We start from the raw sequence: 20255 nt of genomic DNA, 5'->3' as shown, positions 1-20255 counted from the left end.
TTTTCTTTTTACATTAAAACCTCCATTTTACCTACTTTTAAAAAATGTTTTGATGTCTCAGCTACTCAGTAAGCAACGCAAAACCAAAGTAAGAGTTTCTCTTTTTATTTTTTTTTTTATTAAGACAATCCCACAGCTGGAAAATGAAACATCCTAGATTACATCAGTGACTTCAAAAAAACTCTAGAAAAAAATCTTTACAAATTTACATTTGTACAATACAAAAAACTAACAGCTCATTGCATATAAATATTACATTTGGTCTGCCAACACGTGGCATCAAAATCCCTGAAGTATTCATTAAAGGGACCTGAGATAGCAGATGTGAAGATATGGGCATAAATATCACCTGAAAAAAAATTAATATAGAAAGTAGACATAATTCTAAATAGTTTTGTGCACTTTTGGAGTATTTTAAACCCAGAACACGACCTGGAGAGCCTAAATCACATGAATTTTACTCCAACATCAAGTGGTATTTCTACATGAAATCTGCTCTAATGACTCATGGAGGAATGAAGAGCCTGAATTAATATTTCTACAGAAAAATAATCCTCAGACGTTGAGTTCTGAACACACCCAAGCAGCCACCACTCTGAGGAGGAATTTTAGGAAGAGAAATGGCAGATTTGGATTTTACCTGCAAATATTCTGGCAGGATTTCACCCCCCACCCCCCCAAATGGCTCCTCAGACCCAAAACCCAGGAAGATCCACACTGCTTGCCAATGAAAACCCCCAAACCGAGGAACTGCTCCGAACTGCCCACTGGTGGAATTAGCTCCCAACTATTTACACATTTGCCAGCTCTCCAGCGCGGCTGCAGTTACTACCAGGAGTAGTAATTCCAAGTGCTTGGTTTGCCTTGGAAGTCTCACAGACTCGGATCAGGTACCCACATCCACGCACAGAAATGTATTTCAGCACCATTTTTAGAACACTAGAGTTAAGGCTGTGACAGCAATTCCCACTGGAAATCGAAATTTTTCAGGGATTCGTAGCACAGTTGTGTGAGTTCGCTGTGGGCCAAACAGGACGTAGTAAAAATGTACAAGCTTCCAACAGGTCTTTGCATTTCTAAGACTAAAAAAAGACAAGTTTTTAGGCTAAATTTTGCAGGCTGTTACTTACTGTACATAAAGGAGTCTTTTTATCATGTGTAAACCTCGGATATACTAAAGAGTTGAAAAGTCTCTGTCACTCATGCGCAGGGATTTGCTATAATACACATTGTAAGAACACAACAACAGCTCCCTACCTACTAAATATAGAGTTAGCCTTGGAGGGTTAACTGCTCCTTCAGGAAAACATCAGCATTTTATAAAACTCTGCAGGATGGTTTTTAAATAAGATAAAATTAAGACATGTAAACACACAAAGACATTTTTAACCCATGAGATCCATGACGGGACGCTCCAGATCAGGACACGACATCCTTAAACCTACAGCTGTTCACTTTTCCCTGGTGTTCACCACTCAAAGATGGAATTAATCAAGTTCTTATCAAAAATTTGTGATTCAAACTGATTTTCTCATGTTAATATTCTGTGATTTGGAGCACAGGAACATTCCCGAGATACCCAGGAGCAGCTTTTCCAAATGCTTGGCAAGGGTCATCTTGCTTTTGGGAGTCAAGAGAACCTCCATGTATTTTAATTTTTTAAATTAATTAAAAACTCTCTTGCACACCCCCAGTGCCAGCTCTTTTCCATGCTCTCTGAACTACTCAGTTCTTCTGCTTCCCCACAGGAGGAGCAGCTGATGGGCATTAAGGAAAACATTCCAGGAAAATGAAACTACGCAAACAGGACGCAGAATTTGAAGCAGCCAAAAATCCTCCATGAATTATTTCTCCACAATTCTTTATAGTTTTTTTGTCTGCAGGGTGGGGGTGGTTGGGATTAGGGGGTGGCCTCTGCTTGGCTGATGGAGAAAGGAGTGATGGAAAGGAGGAGGAGGAATAAAACTGCCCAAATCCATCCAAGTTCAAGCACCAACACAAAGGTTTGGATTTAACCTTACAGCCTGGCAGGCCAGCTGAAATAAAATTCATCATGAGATCTGAAGTTTCCAAGAGAATAAATAAATAGCCTGTAAAAGGAAACTACAGGAGAAAGGTGGGGCATGGCAAAGAGAAAAATAAAAAGTGATGAAGAAAATAAAAAGCAGGTGAAGTTTGGGCTGAATCACGGAATCACTAAGGTCTGAAAAGCCTCCATGATCATCAAGTCCAACCTTCAACCAAATCCCACCATGGCCACTGAACCACCAAGGGCTACATGTTCTCAGTTCTTGGATGGTGACTCTGCCACCTCCCTGGGCAGCCTCTCCCAATGCCTGACCACTCTTTCCATGAAAAAATTTTCCCTAGTATCCAAGTATCCAACAGCACATCACTACTGCCAAATAAGCCTTGTCATCCATGCCCTGGTCTGGAGAGAGAGGGGAGCACTACAGGGACAGTGGTTTGGGGCTGGGAGAAGCTGAGAGCAAAGACACAAGATTTCAGCCCTGTCTCTGTGGAGGATGGAGTGTGTGGGCCTGAGGCCTTTTCCAAGGCGTCCCCCAGTGCCCCGAAGTGCCCCAGCAGCTCGGGATCGGGATCCTGCCAGCAGGACATCTCGAGGGAACAGAGGCACCAATGCCCAAGTATCTACAGGAACAGAAGAGCCCCTGGCCTGCCTGCTCACCCGCAGGAATCCCACTCAAAATCAGACCTTAAATCCCATTCCTTAGGCAGAGTCTAGAGTTTTTTGTTGTGAGTGCAAGGAAAGACAGCACATTCCTGATGCTGCAGCCTGCCTGGAGCTCAGCAGGGTCTGGAGCAGGGAGACTTTTGGATGGTTTAACTCACTTTAAATCCTGCTTCTGCTGCACCTGGTGGGCTCATCCTAAGTTTACCACACTCATAAGTGGCCCCTGATAGGATTTGGGATTCGAGAGCATCCAAGTTCCTACAAAAGTGTCATTATTCCACAGAACTATGAGAAATCAACTGCCCAACTCAGAGAAAGAATCCAGACACAAGCAAAAAGAACATCTCTAAACCCAAGTTATTTGTCATGCTTATAAAAGGTTCTCATGCACAAAAAAAAAGCTTTTTTTTTTTTCAATTTTTACACTAAATTCTGCTGTCCCAGTACCCCCTGCTCTAGCTCATAGTCATGGGACACAGTAATACTTACGCCACAGCAAAGTGATGCTTCACTGGTATCTTCACAGTACAGAGAAAAGATACAGTTAAGAACATATTTAATCTTGCTGTTAAAATACACCAACTTATAAAATGATTTCTCTGGAATCCCTGTGGTTTCTCTCTCCCCGACCCCTATACAAAATAAATAAGGAATAAGTGGATTTTCGGCCAGTCAGAAATAGAGGGAAAAGCATTTCTTTTGCATTTCAAGCTTTTCAGGCTTTAGGACAGAACCCATAGTGTTTACATTAGCTCACAGGACTGATCTAAGGGATATGACTCCAACTATGGACTGATGCATACATGCTATTCCTGGTTACCATATGTAAAAAGACCAATCAGTCAAACAAATAATACGTCTCTTATAAATATAAATGTGTGTATATATATACAGATATATGAGAGAGATGATAGGACAGGTTTTTATACTTTAAAGCCCGACACAGAACTAGGAGAGCCTCTCCACTTGGTTCCCCCGCCCCCCCATCAAAAACCAAATCAAGTCTAGCAATGGATTACGGCAGATTCCAAACATTCCTTACAAAATTAAAAGTGTGGGTTTTGTACTGTACCATAAACTCATATTAATGAGCAATTTAGGATATACTCTCCTCCATCACAAAACTAAACCTCTGCTTTTTTTATTTTCAAGTCATTTTTGCATCTAACTAGGATTTTTTTGGAAAGCAAGATAAAATAGCTAGTGCTTAATATAGAAAGTCAAAAATCAAATTCCTTCTGCATCTGAGAAAGTACATGGGTCACTCTTTGCTGCCTGAGGTTTTCCAGAATTATTGACCAAGCTGTGCACAGAAGAACTTCAGAATATTGGATGAAAACTTAAAAAAAACCTAAAAACCTTGAAAAACTCCACTGGAACTTTGTAGTTTGACTTGTTCTCTCTGTGACCTGACTCTGCACTGTCAGACAACGGGAGGAAATCAGAATCCCACATATATTCCAGCCAGAGCCCAGGAAGGAAGAGGCCGCTCACCTCCAGCTCAGCCCACGCCAATACCGAGGTCACCGAGGAGCATGAGCAGGGATCTCCTCACCAACTGCACTACCACTGCCAGAGGATTTCAAGTCAGCATTTCCCAGGACAACAAGAGCACAGTGCAACAGGAATTCTCTTCTGGAAGCTTGAGACACAAGAGTCAGTCTGGAGAGCAACAGCTCCCTCGGCACCTCCAAGGGGCTGAAGGGCCCAAACCACATTTCCACGGAGCACAGGGCAGTGGGAGCCAGCCAGCCCCTCTGCACAACCAAATCCCCACCTGCCCCAAACATCTGCTGCTGAGAACTCTCAGAACCACTGCATTTGATTTCATGGTGGCAATACAAGGAAGATACAGCTACTCACAACTTCCACCCCTCTACGCTCCTTCTCGCCTCTTCTTCACCACGCTCTGAATAACAGCATCTATTTTCTTTTCAGTTTCCAGTAGTTGTAAATAAGAGGTAGCTGAGCTACAATTAAAAATCATGCTTTGAAGAGGAGGAACCTTTCAAATGTTGAAGTCACCCCTTTAGCTGCACAATCTCAATTAATACTATAAAAATATGAGAGGACAAAAAGAAAATAGATGCAAGTAACTTTTGCATTTGGCACCTTTTGTCTAGATATTCATACTTCTCAAGTATTCTCTTTTTAATAAAGTTAATGCACACATAGGACACACCACATCAAAGGTTTGCTACATATTTACAAGGCACCAACCCTTTGTCACTTTTTTACACGAATAAAGAACCGATAGAAAGCACATCAGGACCCCCAAAACTGTAGTATGGACATACTTCAGCACAATTCCATCAACGTTTGGCCTGGGAAGATTAAAATAATCCAGATCCTTCTTACGATATAGAAACTGTAAACATTTTATAGCTGCCTTTAGGATTGGTGTATTGTGCAAAAGTTATAATTATTACTGTGTCTAAGGATTTATGGCAGAAACCACATAAAAACTCTGTAAGAAGGTGCTATTTCTATAATACAAAAACAAAACGAGGGAGGGAAGTCATAAGCGTGACTCGAAAATGTCATGTTCTTACTGAGAAGCTGGAAGCCTCTGTAATGTGATGAACTCGTAGTGTGTGGGGAAGAATTTCTGTAATTTAAGGCCTAATGACTAAGGCTTGTTTTGACCAATGAAGTGTGGAGATCTGAAGCTTTAAAACAAACACAAACTGACAGGATGGAAAAGCACCACTGTGAAACGTGAGTGGAGTCCCCGCACAACTTGCTTGGTAGAATTTCTGGTAAAATCCCTGCAGTAGAAGGCCATTGAAGTTCTTTTAAAATTGTTCCAAAGTTTTCCATCTGTCAATAATTCCATCCCATGAGATGGCTGACCCTGGCTTTTTCTGTCATTTTCCGCACCCTGCCTGACCTGGAAGTACCAAGGTTCAAAGGATCCTCGGTGTGCACAAAATTGTCATTGTCGGAGTCGTCGTTGTACAGGACAGTTCTCCTGCCCTCGTTCCTGGTTTTGATCCGAGGGGGGCGGCTGAATCTCCCTCCGAACACGCTCTCCCCAAACTGTCCCCCAAAGAGGTTTTCAAACTCATCGTCAGCGAGCCGGGCGCGTTTCGCTCTGGTGGCTCCTCGCGAGGCCCCTCGGCCTCCTCGGCCTCTCCTTCCTCCCCGGCTGCCGCCCCTTCCTCTGCCGCAGCCTCTTCCACCTCTGCCCCCTCTTCCCCCTCTGCTCCACCTGCCCCACCTGCCCCATCTGCCCCTCCTCCCTGTCCCTCGGCCCTGCCAATTCCGTTTGCCCCCGGTGAGTTTCCGTTTGATTTTCCGTTTGGGTTTTTTGGATTGCACAACTTTGCTGTAGTCGTGGTCACCATCGATGTAATCCTGGTCTGTTCTGGAGGTTGATTCCGAGTCAGAATCAGAGCCACTTCTGCTTTCAGAGCTGGAGCTGGATCCCGATTCCCCACTTTCTGATGAAGACAAACCAGACTTTTCCTTTACTTCTCTCTTCTTCTTTTCCTCTTCCTCCGCCTCCTCCAAGTGCTCGTCCTCTTCTGAGGCGCTCAGCAGCTTCCTCTTCACTCCTGCCCGGGGTTCTCTGCCATCCCCGTTGGTGAGTGGCCCATCAGGAGAGTGATCTAAGCAAACACAGAATAAACCCATCAGCATCACACCAGAGCCAAACAGGACACAGAAAGTGGGCTTTGCCTCAGTTGCCTTTGGGATTCTCCTCAGCTGCTTCTGAGGTGTGCTCAGGGCTGATCCAGCTTGGAGGTACTTCCCCTTTACATGCTGTGGACACAAGCAGGTGCTCTAAGGGGAAATTTTATCTAGTAAACAGTTTTTCTCTGGAAACAATGACTGCAAACTCTTCTGAGTAAGAGTTCAGTGAAGATCGAGGCAGTAACAGAAGCCCAGAGTGACCCGGTTGGACACAAACATCTAAAACTCAGTCAGGTGAATCCTACCTGAGGTGCCAAGGCAGGAGAAACTCTAAAATCCATTTCAAACCTATATATACACAAAAATAACATTCTGCAAGCAGCATTTATTCCCTATCAAATGCACGTTCTCCAAAGGCTTAGTCCAGGGAGTATTAATGGAAAGCCTAACTCAACAGAGTAAATGACCCAAGAAAGCTCACTGGGATTGCTGAACACCTTAAGTGAAAATTAAATTAAGTATCTTGCTGGCTTGGGACCCAAAATCCTCCATATTTTCGGGGTTATGAATCTGACAAGGAAGATTAAATATCTTCTTTAACATAGGACAGGAAAAGCTCACCTACAGCATCCAGCACTGCTACAGCACAGGAGTGTGGACTTGGGAAAAGCTGCAGCGTCCAGGAAATGCCCACTCAGTGCTCACCTTGGGGGAAACTCTGAGTAACTTGTCCCAGAGATTACCACACCTGCAGTGTTTCCCTTCTAATCACACCTACTTTGTCTTGTGTGTGAGAAAAATATTTAAATGGTTTTGTAAACTTTTTTTCATCTTTGGTTTAAGGCGAAGGTTTTGGGGTGGGGATTCTCTTGGTTTGTTTGCTTTTTGTAACTCCTGACAGAACTGTAGGAGCTTAAGAGCAATTAAGTTTTCCATCTGGAGAGATTTTAAAGGACTTCACTAAACTGCACATGGAATCATCTGCGTTCCACACCTCAGACAAGACACCACAGAACTGTAGGGTGTAAATTAAATTCAATTTTTGGGTATGGTTTGGGGGGGATACATATAAGGCTACACTCAGGCAATAATTCCATAAACATCAGACACAAGCAAAATCTTTCATCTCTAGTGAAACCAGTCAGTCAAAGAACAGAATGTTATTATTTCTCACCTTGTTTCACTGGTGTAGATTTGCTCCTGACTGGTCTGCTTTTCCCTGGATCTATGGCATTTCCACTCCGGCTCTGTGCATTTGAGCCTGATGAAGATGGTTGACCCTCCAGCTCTTCACCAGTGGCTGAACCCAGAGGTTCCTCTGCTGTATCTGAAACTGCAGACAGGACACCACAAGGGGACAGGCTGATTTTAATGTTCTATTTACAGGGCTGTGTCTGGGGAGGTTTTGTACCCCCTGAATTAACAGCCCAAGTCAGGGTAATCTCACCAAGCTGCTCTGCAGCCATGGAAAGACAAATTCCTCCTGAATGTAATCCCAAGTAGGATTAATTTATCCATAACTGCTGTAGGAAAGAAGCCCATACACAGGAAGTCTGGGCTTTTGTCACTGGACTGATTCTTAACATGGCCAGACCCAGTTCCCAATTCCCTGATCCTTACCCAGAACTTTCCAACAGCCAAACTCAGCTAAAACAACCTACAAACACCACATTTCCAGGACCTTGCTCCTTCAACGGGTGGGTGTCTCATGAGGATCAGACTCAACCTGCACAGACAAGTTGCTGTAAGAGAAAGGCTGGATTTCTCCTCACCATGAGATGAGACTGAAGAGTTAGTCCTGGTCAGGGGCAGTGAGGTATTTTGGTTGGGTTTAGGTTGAATCTTCATTTGCTTCTGTTTCCCTTTTGGGCTGCAAACACAGAATACCCCGAAGAGATAAATCTGTTAGCACCAAAGACTCAAATACAAAACTGATTTCTCCTGCAAAGTGCCTTGATTTTTGCATCACACAAATGATCTCTTTTTCCCATGTGTGATAACACTAAAAACAGTTACACCATGCTGCTGTTTGCTACAGGTACAGGAGTTTGCAGGGACAAGATTTTATCTCCCTTTTTAAAACCAACAGTCAGTTTACTTAAATAATGTATCAGACGAACATAGGGAAGTGTTACACAACTTCTTTCAACAGTTAAAAGGTAAAGAGACAGCTGATCTTTCATTTCCTCCAGAGGGAACACTTGTAACCACATCATCTTTCACTTACCAGAATTACAAACTACAAACTGAGCATGATTTTATCTCCCAAAAGAGCAACTTCATGTGGAAATGAGCAACACTGTTGCTGGTTATTCCCAAAAGCACATCTCCCACTGTCTTCTGGAATGGCACTGCCAGCCAGGCTCACCATCCCTGTTTTACCTGGATGCTCTGCTGGTTGAAGGGGAACTGCTGCTGCTCCTCAGCCGCTTTCGGTACCGAGGCCTTTTCCTCTTCTGACATTGCACTGCTGACTTGTACTCAGAGATGATGTTTTTCATGTGATTCTCAAATAAGGCAGAGAGTCGAAGGGTCATGCTGTAAATCTGCAGTGAGGAAAAATGGTCAGGCTTATTGGAGTTGAGTAACTTGAAGAGCAACCAAAAAACCATCACAAAGATGTCCAGACTTTGTAGCACAAAGAAAAAATTCACGGTGATGTTCCACTATGAGGCTCCTTACAGATTATTTCCTTGCATGGGCTATGTGTATTCTTGCAACAGAAAGTGTTTTCATAAAAGGATTTAATAACAGTACAAAATATTTCCAGAGTTGAAGGAAAATGGCTATCTGGATTACTGGAATACTTTGTCAATCCCCATAAAGCATGGAAGCAGGCCTTAAGATAACTTGAATACCAAGGGAGAAACAACTGGATTTCATGCCTCCTCACCTTTGTTTTTGCACTAAATCCCTGGTGAACTGTCCTTACACCACCCCTACAGAGCTGTACAGAGAAGCAACCCAAAATGTCCTCGTTCCGAATTTCTGTAAACCAGATGCCAAAATCTTTAAACCACTTTCCTATCCTCTTTCTAGGCCTTGCCTCTGTGTACCCTCATCCACAATATGTGTAGTTATCAAGTTATATTCCTTGTTTCCAGGGACAAATTATTGAAAAAAGTAAAAGCAACTGGTGCCCAGTTTTCTGTTACAAACATTGCAAAGAACAGCTACAACAGTGACCATCATCCCATATGAAAATGGATGTTACAAGTGATCTGGGACAGCAGAACAAAGCATGTTTATAACCACAGAGTTGGTGTACCCTGGTTATTTTTATTACACCAAGCAGCGCTTTGCTCTTCAGACCTCATTTCATGTGTTTTATTCATGTAGGCCCAAGGTCTTTCTAAAAAAAAGGCTTTAAAATTTATTACTTACACGAGACTTTTTATTAGGAGTGTAAGCTTTAGAGTTGCAGAATATTAAGCGAATATCTTTGTAGAATTCCAAAGGACTGGTGTAGTTTCCTGCTTCCAAGGTTTCTTTCACAGTGCTGAAGTCCATGGGAGTGTCTACAATATCTCGATAATCCTGTGAGAACACACAAGAAAAAAATCAAAGCTCTCAAATCCTACAGCACTAAAATCACCTCAGTGTTCATCCAGTGGCTCAAGTCATTATTTTACTTTGAGAGTTGTTGCAATAATTCCCTGAAAACATCAGCTCATAAAGGGAGAGGACAAAGCCATGCCCAGCATGGATGCCCTGCCAAAGGAGGAACAATTCTGGATGTGGAAGCTGCACTTACAGGGTAAGAGAAGAGATCAACAGGCTGCCTGAAAGGCTCTGAGTCCTCTCGTTCATAAATCAGGTTTAAGAGCTGCTGGCACTGCTCCTTCCAAGCATCAGCACTGGCTTTCATGGGCTGCCTCTTCACTCTTCGTCTCACCTGCAGGGAAACAGGTATTGCAGATTTTATCAGAATATTCACATTATTCACTTGAAGTTCCTATTAATTTCCCAGTGCTCTGATTCAAAGCATTCCCCAATTAAAAACAGAAATCCAGGAAGATGAAAGCAGAGCTGATGGCACAGCAATGTGCAAATTAGACAAATTTGCCTTTTTTGGTCATATATAACACTCAGACACATGAGAAGCTGCCATATTTCAGCTCCAGCCTTGCTATTTTGATTAGCTGCATTGAAACCTGACTGCTGGAGATATTTTTTTAAAATAAGGTTTTTCAAAAAATGACCAAAGCAGAAAGTTGACTCACTCGTCTTTTCCCAGAGGAAGTGCCTGGAGCGTCTGAATCCACATCTACTTCTGCCACCTAAAGGCAAAGGGAATGATCACACACAGGCAGGTCTGGATGCACCCTCAGCCACGGAAAAAAGGGTTAAAACCCAGCCAACAACAACCACAGGGCACTTGGCAACAGGAACTACAGCACATTTCAAACTGCACTGAAGGGGAGAAGGTGTAAGGAGAGAGAAACGGCTCAAGGCAGTGATATCTAACCTGGATTCTACCTGACATTTCACTCCAGGGATCAACTGATGGGAAATGACACAGAATTACATAAGGAAACAGCTCTGCTGCCTGGCTGACAATGGAGAGCTGTTGTCCTTCTGACTGAGTAACAGCTCCACTTCCCCGTTCCCCTCATTACTCATCCTTCTAACAAAACATCATGTGCTGAGAGAAGACTAAAGACAGGCAGTTCCAAGAAGCATTTTTACTTCAGGGAGCTTATTGTCCCAGGTGAGCCTAAACAGCCTCATCTCCAAAACTCCGTGCAATTACCCATTAAATAAAGACTCGACAAAAAGCAAAATTTCTTTCATGTGCTGAATTTTAAAAGGAAAGGAAATGATCTTACCTCCTCTTCCTCATCAGTACTGCTCAGGTCTTCTGCTTTCACCTTGTTGTAGATTTCTAATATATCAGTACAGCTCTGATCTCTGCAGGACAGTGACAAAAACCAAGGTACACAATGAAGGATCTCAGGAATTGGAGCTGTGGGGTCTGTGAGGTCCAAACTCACCCAATGAAGCGGAGCAGGACGTCTGTCACAATTTTGGCTGCTTTGACTATGGGGCTGTCTGGCTCGTTGAAAGTCCTGGCATTATGTTCAATGTATCTTACCTCCCACATCAGGGCAGAGATTCTCCTGAAAAATACACAAAATGAAAGGAGTGGCATGGAGAGGAAGGTGTATGTTATTTTTCTTCCACATTCAGTAGGATTCTTTGGTAAAAAAAGGAATTAGGAATTCAGATCAAGGAGAAACAGGTGGTCCTCAGAGGGGAAAAGAAGAGCAGGACATTATTTATTCCCAAATTAACTGGAAAAACTGAGATTTCCAGTTTTCCAGCATTATTCTGGCAACTGCAACACAAGCAAAGCCCCTGTTCAAAGGCAGGAGGGATGGAAACAAAGCAAACATGCTCTGCCTCCAACACAGAGCAAGGCTCAGGGTGTTAAACCAATACTCCAGATCCAGCTATGGCAGCTTTTGCCTTAACAACGTGGCCAGAAGAATTCATTGCTCAGGAAGACTCACTTTGCCCAAGGCCAATCTGATGTTATGCAGTTTACACAGCATTCAGCTCCACACTGTCCTCCATGCGGCTGTAATAAATATCAGCTACAAACCCAAACTCACCTATAAAACCGGTTTTCAAGCCTCCTCCTGATCGTGGTGAGGTCAGTTGGATAAGCAACGACAGTGCAATACATGGGATAGGCACTAAGGTCCACTGGAACAGCAAAGGGATTAGAAATGTCTGCAAGACAAAAGACCACAGTAATTTAGATGCCTCCAAGGGATGTTATACCAATATTCCTTTTAATGGTTTCTGGGGTTTCTAAGAATTCAGCAAAAGCAACACAGACCTACAGCTGAGAATGTCATTACCCACAGGGCAGGGTTCTTCCTCTTGTGTCATCTATTCCTACTCTCGAAAAAGCACTTTTGGTTTAGGTATCATATCTGAGACTTGTGTGCCAGCAGCCAAATCTGACTGAAAGGAACGTGGCATATGCACTTACAATAGGAATACTACAACAGGAACCATAAAGTAAGAACACAGACATGTCCTGGGTGTGAACAGAGGCAGAATTTAAATTACAGTGTGCTCTTAAATGGCTTCAAACCAGTTACAAGGAATTTGGAGGTGAGGGTATTTAGTGAGGATTCGTTTGTTGGTTTTGAGGGGTTTAGTTCAATGTTTTGTTCTTTAACACTTAGATATGACCCACTAGGAAGCCCCATTGGAAGAAATCAGGTGAAGCTCCAGAAAAAAAGGGAATATAGCTTGGAAACTGAAATACGAAATTTAAAAGGCTCTTTTCAGTAATTTAGTTGAGCACACTTCAAATACTCCCCACCAAATCCCAGCACTCCATCCCATCTACTTCTCAATCCTGTGCCACCACCCTGATATTCTTAATCCTTCCCCCTTTTCTCTCCAGACATACCAAGGGAAAGAAGCTGCTCAATCCCTCGGATTACTCGTTCACATTCTTCATCTCTGGAATGGGCCCCCCATTCTCCTTCCTGGGGTTTGTAGAGAAGAGCTGTCAGCTCCTCTGGGGTCACAGGAACTCCAGCCCCGACCTCCTCCGGATACGCAGCTGGAGAGGAACAATTCCAGAGAGTAAATCCAGGGCCCCAAAGCTGTTTGCTTTGTACAGGGACAGGAATCCCACACACACTTACTTCCTTCTGGGATCGGTTCCATGTCCCATGGACTCATCCTCTCTCTTTCATTGTTGTCCCAGCTATTAAAAAAATACATGCAAATACACAAGTTAGAGCTGAATATAAAGATACACCTTTTCTTTACCAGATTTGACCCAAAAGGTCACTCCTGTTAGGAATAAGCCATTCCAACTCCCTATTATTCTCTTGTATCTCCTATAGAGTCACTGCACTATTGTTTACACCAGAAGTGTTGCTTTAGGAATAAATTCAAAAACTAAATAAGTAAATATTAAAATTAAGTAAATATTCTAAATATTCTAAAATAAATAGAAAGTAAGTAACAAATAAAAAGTACAATAAGTGAATATTAAATTAAATAAGTAAATAAAGTGTCTGGGTATGTATTTAAATGGAAAAAGGGATTCTAGTTCTTGAGGTTCTTGATCCTATTTTTCAAGTTCTCTGAGTTGTGTAGGAGCCCCAGGACATGGAAATACTCACTGGACACTGTAGCACTGGAAGGAACTATCAGGATATTCTGCCTGGAAAGGCTGCTGACTCTCCACAGTCCCAAACCACCAGGCATCATCAATTATACTGCGAAATCTATCCCCTGGAAGGGCAGACATTGCATTCAGCAAAAGAACAACATCAAAAATTGCTAAATATTTCCTTTTAGAGAATCAACTCCATCTTTTGTGAATGCCCTAATTCCATCCTTACATTTTGCACTACAGGAGTTGAGCCCTTCCCCTCAGGGCAGGACTTGCACATCTCTGGGAATTACTCACAGCTGCCTCATGCCTCAGATCCCAACAGATCAGGAGATTCTCCTGCTATCATAGCCCTTGCAACAGTTTCTCTCATTTCTCTTTTTTTTTTTTGCTACAGGAATTGCAGCAAACATCAAACTAAGGTTTCCAATAATCTTTACAATATCACGTGTGCATAGTCCTTTCTGTCGTGTAATAAAGACACTGTATCCCATTAAACAGCTGCAGAACTGGTGCAAAACACATGGAAATGGGGAAAAAATACTCACCTATTTGCCAGTTCCTCTCTTTGGCTTCATTATAAAACTGATGCAGCACAAGGAAATCAATAACATCTGGCATATCGTGGTACCTTCAGGAAATAAGACCAAAAAAATTATTATTACCCAGAAATACAGTTCTAGATGAACTACACAGTCCTCAGATTCCAAGCATTTGGGATAATCATTACTGCCATCATCATGCCTTGCACAGGAAATAAGAAAGGAGGAGGGGGAAGCTTCTACACAGCACGGAAAGCCCTTGAAGAATGTCATCAGCATTCCAGTGACTTACTTTATGGAAAAGGATTCTCCTGTCATTTTGCCTGTGATTGGATCCAGGAATGCAAGCTTCAAGCAGCAGAGTGTGGGAGGCCCAACTTCATATTTAATTCCTACAGTCTTCACAAATTCTTGTTCCTAGTTAGCAAGAAGCATGGAACAGCATTATTTTAACTTGCCAACAACAAAAATATCCATTTTAAAGTGAAACATATTAATAAACTCCAAATATGTTTCCACTCGACAGCACAGGTAATTTCACCCATTAATTTTTCTTTTTCAAATACTAAAATCAATCACTGTCACCTCAAAAAGAAAAATGAAGAAGCTCATTCCCTTGGTAGGTATGTGAACATGATTCCCACAAATTATTTAAGAAAATTCTAAGGGAACAAACCCAGTTCTAAGCACACCAAAGGCTCTCCCTGACCTACCCCAAGACCCCTCACTCTTGCACAGGGGGAAAAAAGGAAATTCTTCCTCTGAAAACAGAAATTCCACAATAGCCTTTATGTTCATGTCCTGTCAAAGCCCATCCTAAGTGAAGAGCTATTTCCTTTTCCTCACAAACTGATGATGCCTTGGAAAATTGCAGCTGGAATCACTGAATCCCTGGGACTGGTAACTGGGTGTTTTCCCAGTAAAGTAATTATTTTCATTAATAGAACCACTGGCATGGTTCAGTGAATATGAGGACATATATGGGCTCTTCTCTTGATATGAAATCCGAGGAAAGCAGGAAAAAATCTGTCAACCCTGTGGATTAAGTATCGGGAACTCATGCAAAGCAAGATCCAGCATTTAAGAGAACTCCTGCACACATTTAGGTGTTTACACCATGATTTCTTACTTCTTACCACAACATTAAAAACAAGAAACAGAACCCAAATGCTCAGGTCACTGTAGAGTGCTGAGAGAACCACAACCAGCTCGGCAGTGCTGGCTTCTGAATGAATTCAGTGTTTAAGAAAATAATTTGTGTTGAAAGAGACCCCTGAGAATCAAGTCCAAAACCAGGAAGTGAACAGATGTAAAGACTTTGTGCTAATAAAAACTAACTTTAATATTTAAAATTAAAACTTCGATATTAACATTTTGAAGTAATGCTTTCTTTACATTTTTCATGCTGGTTTTTCACGTCAGTTTAACATTACAGAGACATTCAGCTCTTTGAAGTATTTCTTGAACTTACCCTGAGTTCCATTTTGTTCCATGGTTGTTTTTGCATGTTAATGCTGTAAATTTTGGCTTTCCTCACTGCCCTCACATAAGCTTCATGGCCTTGCCTAAAGTAAATGATCTTAAAAGAGAAAAAAAAGAGAAAATTAAGAGAGAAAAAAAAGAGAAAATGAAAAGAGAAAAATAGAGAAAACTATTTTACTGATAGCGCTCTTCCTGTTCATTCTATACCAGGTTTTATCCCTTTCAGAACACATTGCACACTGATTCATTTCATCATAGACCACTATTCCAGTTAAAAATATTTATATCAGCCCCCAAACTGGCACCTGCTCTGTGCTTTAAAACTGAGATCATTAAGATACGTGCAGGTGAAGATGCACAACCAATTCTTCCTGCTAATCCCAAGTTACCCGAGCAGAAAAAGGGACGCAGGACGTGGATCTGTTATCAACAAACTGTCTGGGAATTACCAAAGTTATCAAAATTCGGCCTGTCCTGAGCACAATTCCCTGCAAATATTGCTGGGTAGAACAGTCCTAAGCAAGCTGAGCTGCGGATTCCCTGGGAATGTGGGAATTGCTGAGGGCAGTACCTCATCTCCCATCTGGGGGACGAAGGGCGAGCGGCGGGGAATGGTGTCCAGGATCCACTGTGGAGCCAGCCACTCCTCACTGGGCTCCCCTTCCAGGGACAGCAGCCCACTGGCCTTCTAAACACAGCACATCAGGAGTTAATACAGGTAAGTTACATACAGAAGTTAAATATATTGCATTATATTTAGAATGCAATCAAAATCCAATATTCAGAATACAGTTAATTACTACGGCAGAACACATGGAAAACTCATCATGCAGCAGGTACTGCAGATAAGATACAAGGAAAAGCAAATTGTGGAGTGTCATCCTTCCCAAAATCTCCACTAAATAGTAGAGAATAAGATAGGTTTGTTATAAATATAATTGAAAATTAAAACCTTCATAAATCATTAAAATGCCTTAAAACATTCATAAATCATTAAAATGCCCGTGGCAGGAGGGTGGGATGAGATGATCTTTAAGAGCCCTCCAACCCAGTCCGTGGTTCTATGATAATAAAGAAATAAATTGTATTTTTATAAATATTCTAAATATCTTTAAAAAAAAACAAACAGGAAAAAGAAATCTGACCATGCCAATAAAATACAGATGCATTATAATTTTACAACAAAACCACCCTGGAGTAAACCTGACTGTAGCGAAGAACATAAATCTGGGAGGAAAAAATGGCATTTGTAATGGAGAATCACCTGTGGGAAGCATGGAAGCACAATTAAACAAACAATAAAATTTCTTGGTACCACTGGTACCACATTTACTGTGCTCTCTCTAATTTTTTTTTTTTTACTCTATACCCATTTATGAAAAATTTTACTTTGAAAACAACCACTAAATCCTAAATTCATATTCATAAAGTAAAAAAGACACTAGGAATTACACTTGCTGACCTTTTTCCTTGGCTGTTTAAGTTTCCTTCGCTTTGGCTCCAGCCCTTTTGTTCCCTTCGTATTTTCATCTTCAGAACTACTACAGATTTTCCGAGCTGCCTGCCTGGTTTGTCTCTTTGGAGGCTGCAGATTAATCCCAGCATCTGCTGTCCAGTCTGAATATTCACTTGATGAATCACTGTAGATAATAAAAATGTTGTAAGAAAGAGAACAGAAAACTTCAGTTTTCTCACAGTGGATTGGAAAGTCCAAACATTCAACTTGCTCTCCTGGTTCTGCTCAGGATTAGCACAAAATTTTGTTATCGTGTGAATTTAAAGGAAACCAAGTGCTCTCTGATTGGTGATTTCAGTAAATTATTTTATCAAGTTGAAACTCACAGTAAAACTACATCTATGGCTGGTATCAATTCTCATTATCTCACTGATTCACAGACTGACTCCATAAGAACTGGCAGCAAAAAATGCATAAAACATTTGAAGAACTAGAGCACTTCCCTAGAAATCCAGTTCTGACTTCTTTAATACCACATAACACACGTACAGGATTTATATGGCAAACTGGCATTGATTTTTTAAAGTAGCTCTTAATTAAAGACAACATTTTTTTATAAATGTCTTTCAAAATTGTTTTTGACTTTGAAAATAAAAAGAACAGAAAAAAAATCACAATATAAAATGGCTCATGAAGAACTGGCTAAAAATCAGTTTTCAAAATGAAGTCTGAGTATCTCAATATCAACTGTCTTACTTCAATCCCACAATAAAGCAGTGTTACCAATTCAGAGCCCAGTGGAGGTACCTGGAACTGCTTTCACTCTGCCAGGCTGCCACAGGATCATCCATGGATGCATCACTTGTGCCAACAGTCTCATCTTCCTGTAGTGAAAACACCAGGATTCACTTTGGGGCCAAGGGTAAAATGTATCAGCTTTGTTTGCAAGGGAGTTGTGTCACCTGAGGAAAGCTCTGTATTTAAGGGCTGGTTTAGCTTTAAATAAATAAGTCCACAGTTTCTTCCTTAATTAATATTATAATATATCCTTATATAGCTCCTATAGAAACAAATGTGAATTTTAATTATATCAGAACTATAGAATGAATTCTTATTTAAATGTTTGATTAACAAGTTTAATGCTCAGGGCCCAGCTTTTTGAGCTGTTCTGTACTTCCAATGCATTTACAAAGCAACAATGTTCAGTCTCCTCCTTAAGGAGAACAAGTTATATTTAATCTGGTATATTTTAAGTTCTTCCCTTGCCAAAATCAATGATTAATACCAATACTCAATCTCTTTCAACAGCAGTCTACAGATGTAGATGAAATCAAAGCACTGCAAAATGAAATCAAAGTGCTGACCTAGAATCCATGTGCTGTATGAAATCCCAAAATAGCAAGTGGTTTAACACAACCCAGTTAAATTTACTTGAGAATGTTTCAGGTTTCCAAAAATACAGGAGCTGTTTTAAGCTACTTTTGAACACTGTCCTGGCATTCAGGTAAATGATCCTTCACTCTCCAAGACCAACATGCCACAGGAACACCACAAATCCCAGATCTGGACTCAGTGACCCCAGCGTTTCTTCCCACATGGAGAATCACAGAATATCCTTAGTTGGAAGGGACCCACAAGGATCAGAGTCCAGCTCCTGGCCCTGCACGGACACCCCAACAACCCCACCCTGTGCACCCCTGGGAGCGGTGTCCAGGCTCCTGGAGCTCTGGCAGCCTCGGGGCCGTGCCCATTCCCTGGGGAGCCTGGGCAGTGCCCAGCACCCTCTGGGGGGAAGAACCCTTTCCTGATCTCCAGCCTGACCCTCCCCTGGCACTGCTCCAGCTGTTCCCTGGGTCCTGTCACTGCCATGACCTCTCTGGATTCCCAAGACTGATCAAAAATCATCAAGAGAGGCTTCGTGATGACATCAGAAGCAATTTGAGGATTCTTGGATGAATTCTCTCAGGCCCATCAAGTTGCAGGGATCCAGCTGGAGCAGCAGATCCCACACAAGTTCAGGGTTGACTGGGAGTTTATCGTTGTCAGTCACGGCCCTCCAGCTTAGAGCACTGGGACCCCCTTGCTCCATCATCTGTGTTGAAGACAGAGGCAAAGGATGAGTTAAATCCCTCTGTCCTGTCCCTGTCCCTGTTTGTGAGGTGACCATCCCCATCCTGGAACTGGCCAATGTTATTTTTACCCTGCCTTTTGCCATGAATACATTTGAAAAACCTCATTTTACTGTCCCCTCCAGTCCCGGCAGCTCCAGCTCCAGCTGAGCTTCGGCTGCACGAATTTCCTCCCTACAGTGGACACTTTGGGAACAGGGGAGCTGTTGGAGGTTGCTGGGAGCTCAGACCTCAGAGGAGCTGTCGGACTCGTGGCGTGCACAGGGGTTCTGGCTGGCTCCCTGCTGGCTGTGCTCGATGGTGGAGCGCGTCTGGTATGCGTGCTGCCGCTTCCGCTGGTTCCTGCGCAGGGAGCGGCCGCCTCCCGCCTGGAATTCGCTCTGCCACGGGGACAGGAGCACAAACAGGGACAGAGCAGGGAGTTACTCATGAGTTACACAGTTAAAAGGTGCCTGGTTACAGTGACTGAGTGTGGCACCTCCGGTACAACTGAGCAGTAGGAAATCATTGTAGAATTAGATAATATCTCTGACACATTGTGGATGTTCAGGTGTGGATTTTTGGTTCAATAATAATTCTACTTTATAAAGTAGCAGTCTTTGAAAAGGAAATGACTGAAAACACCATTTTTTTTCTACAAAATTCCTGCAGAATCTGCATAAGATAAATCCAGCCCCTTGTAAAAGTTTGGCACCTCTACTTTCCACAAGTCAAACTGAAAACCCACTGTGGCTCTGCTCTTTTCCTTTCTCAGCATCTTCCCACCACTGAAGCCTCAAGGATAGAGATTTACCAATATTTGGATGTTATAGACAGCGAAATCACAATTACAGAAGGAAGACAGTGAGCCAGAGAAACAATTAGGACTACTGATCTTCTAAATAATTCAATAAAATTGGTTTGGGGTTTTCTGTTGGTCTTATTTTTGTTGTTCCGTGCTCAGAACTGCTTCCTACCCAGGTTTTCTCTTCCAGGGCATTAACTCACCCGTTGTAAGGTGTGGGATGGCTTTCTCTTCTTGTCAGCAGTGTATAAACTGATTTCTATTTCACCTTTGGCAGCTCGACATTCTTCCTGGACCCTAATTATACATAACAAACACACATTATGTTCATTAAATCATCATGTAACTCAACAGCCTCATTAATATAAGCATTAAAATATT

The 20255-nt window shown here is 42.2% G+C and overlaps 1 protein-coding gene across 1 annotated transcript in view; it reads right to left on the bottom strand.

The window, feature by feature from the left end:
- Window positions 1-89: 89 nt before the first annotated feature.
- Window positions 90-20255, bottom strand: part of BRWD3 (bromodomain and WD repeat domain containing 3) — a 50102-nt gene continuing 29936 nt past the window's right edge. The window contains exons 20-40 of the mRNA XM_032124284.1: window positions 20078-20171; window positions 19321-19470; window positions 17769-17845; window positions 16968-17145; window positions 16077-16193; window positions 15495-15602; window positions 14316-14440; window positions 14030-14112; window positions 13489-13600; window positions 13003-13064; window positions 12762-12917; window positions 11947-12067; window positions 11326-11451; window positions 11161-11242; window positions 10555-10611; window positions 10086-10226; window positions 9716-9868; window positions 8714-8877; window positions 8104-8201; window positions 7506-7664; window positions 90-6306 (exon numbers count right to left, since the gene is read on the bottom strand). Of these exons, the coding sequence (XP_031980175.1) occupies window positions 5519-6306; window positions 7506-7664; window positions 8104-8201; window positions 8714-8877; window positions 9716-9868; window positions 10086-10226; window positions 10555-10611; window positions 11161-11242; window positions 11326-11451; window positions 11947-12067; window positions 12762-12917; window positions 13003-13064; window positions 13489-13600; window positions 14030-14112; window positions 14316-14440; window positions 15495-15602; window positions 16077-16193; window positions 16968-17145; window positions 17769-17845; window positions 19321-19470; window positions 20078-20171 (3151 nt within the window). The 3' untranslated portion in view covers window positions 90-5518. The remainder of the gene's footprint in view (window positions 6307-7505; window positions 7665-8103; window positions 8202-8713; window positions 8878-9715; window positions 9869-10085; window positions 10227-10554; window positions 10612-11160; window positions 11243-11325; window positions 11452-11946; window positions 12068-12761; window positions 12918-13002; window positions 13065-13488; window positions 13601-14029; window positions 14113-14315; window positions 14441-15494; window positions 15603-16076; window positions 16194-16967; window positions 17146-17768; window positions 17846-19320; window positions 19471-20077; window positions 20172-20255) is intronic.

This window comes from Corvus moneduloides, chromosome 14 (assembly GCF_009650955.1).
Source record: "Corvus moneduloides isolate bCorMon1 chromosome 14, bCorMon1.pri, whole genome shotgun sequence".
Classification (NCBI taxonomy): domain Eukaryota; kingdom Metazoa; phylum Chordata; class Aves; order Passeriformes; family Corvidae; genus Corvus; species Corvus moneduloides.
This window is presented reverse-complemented; position numbering and strand designations above follow the sequence as displayed.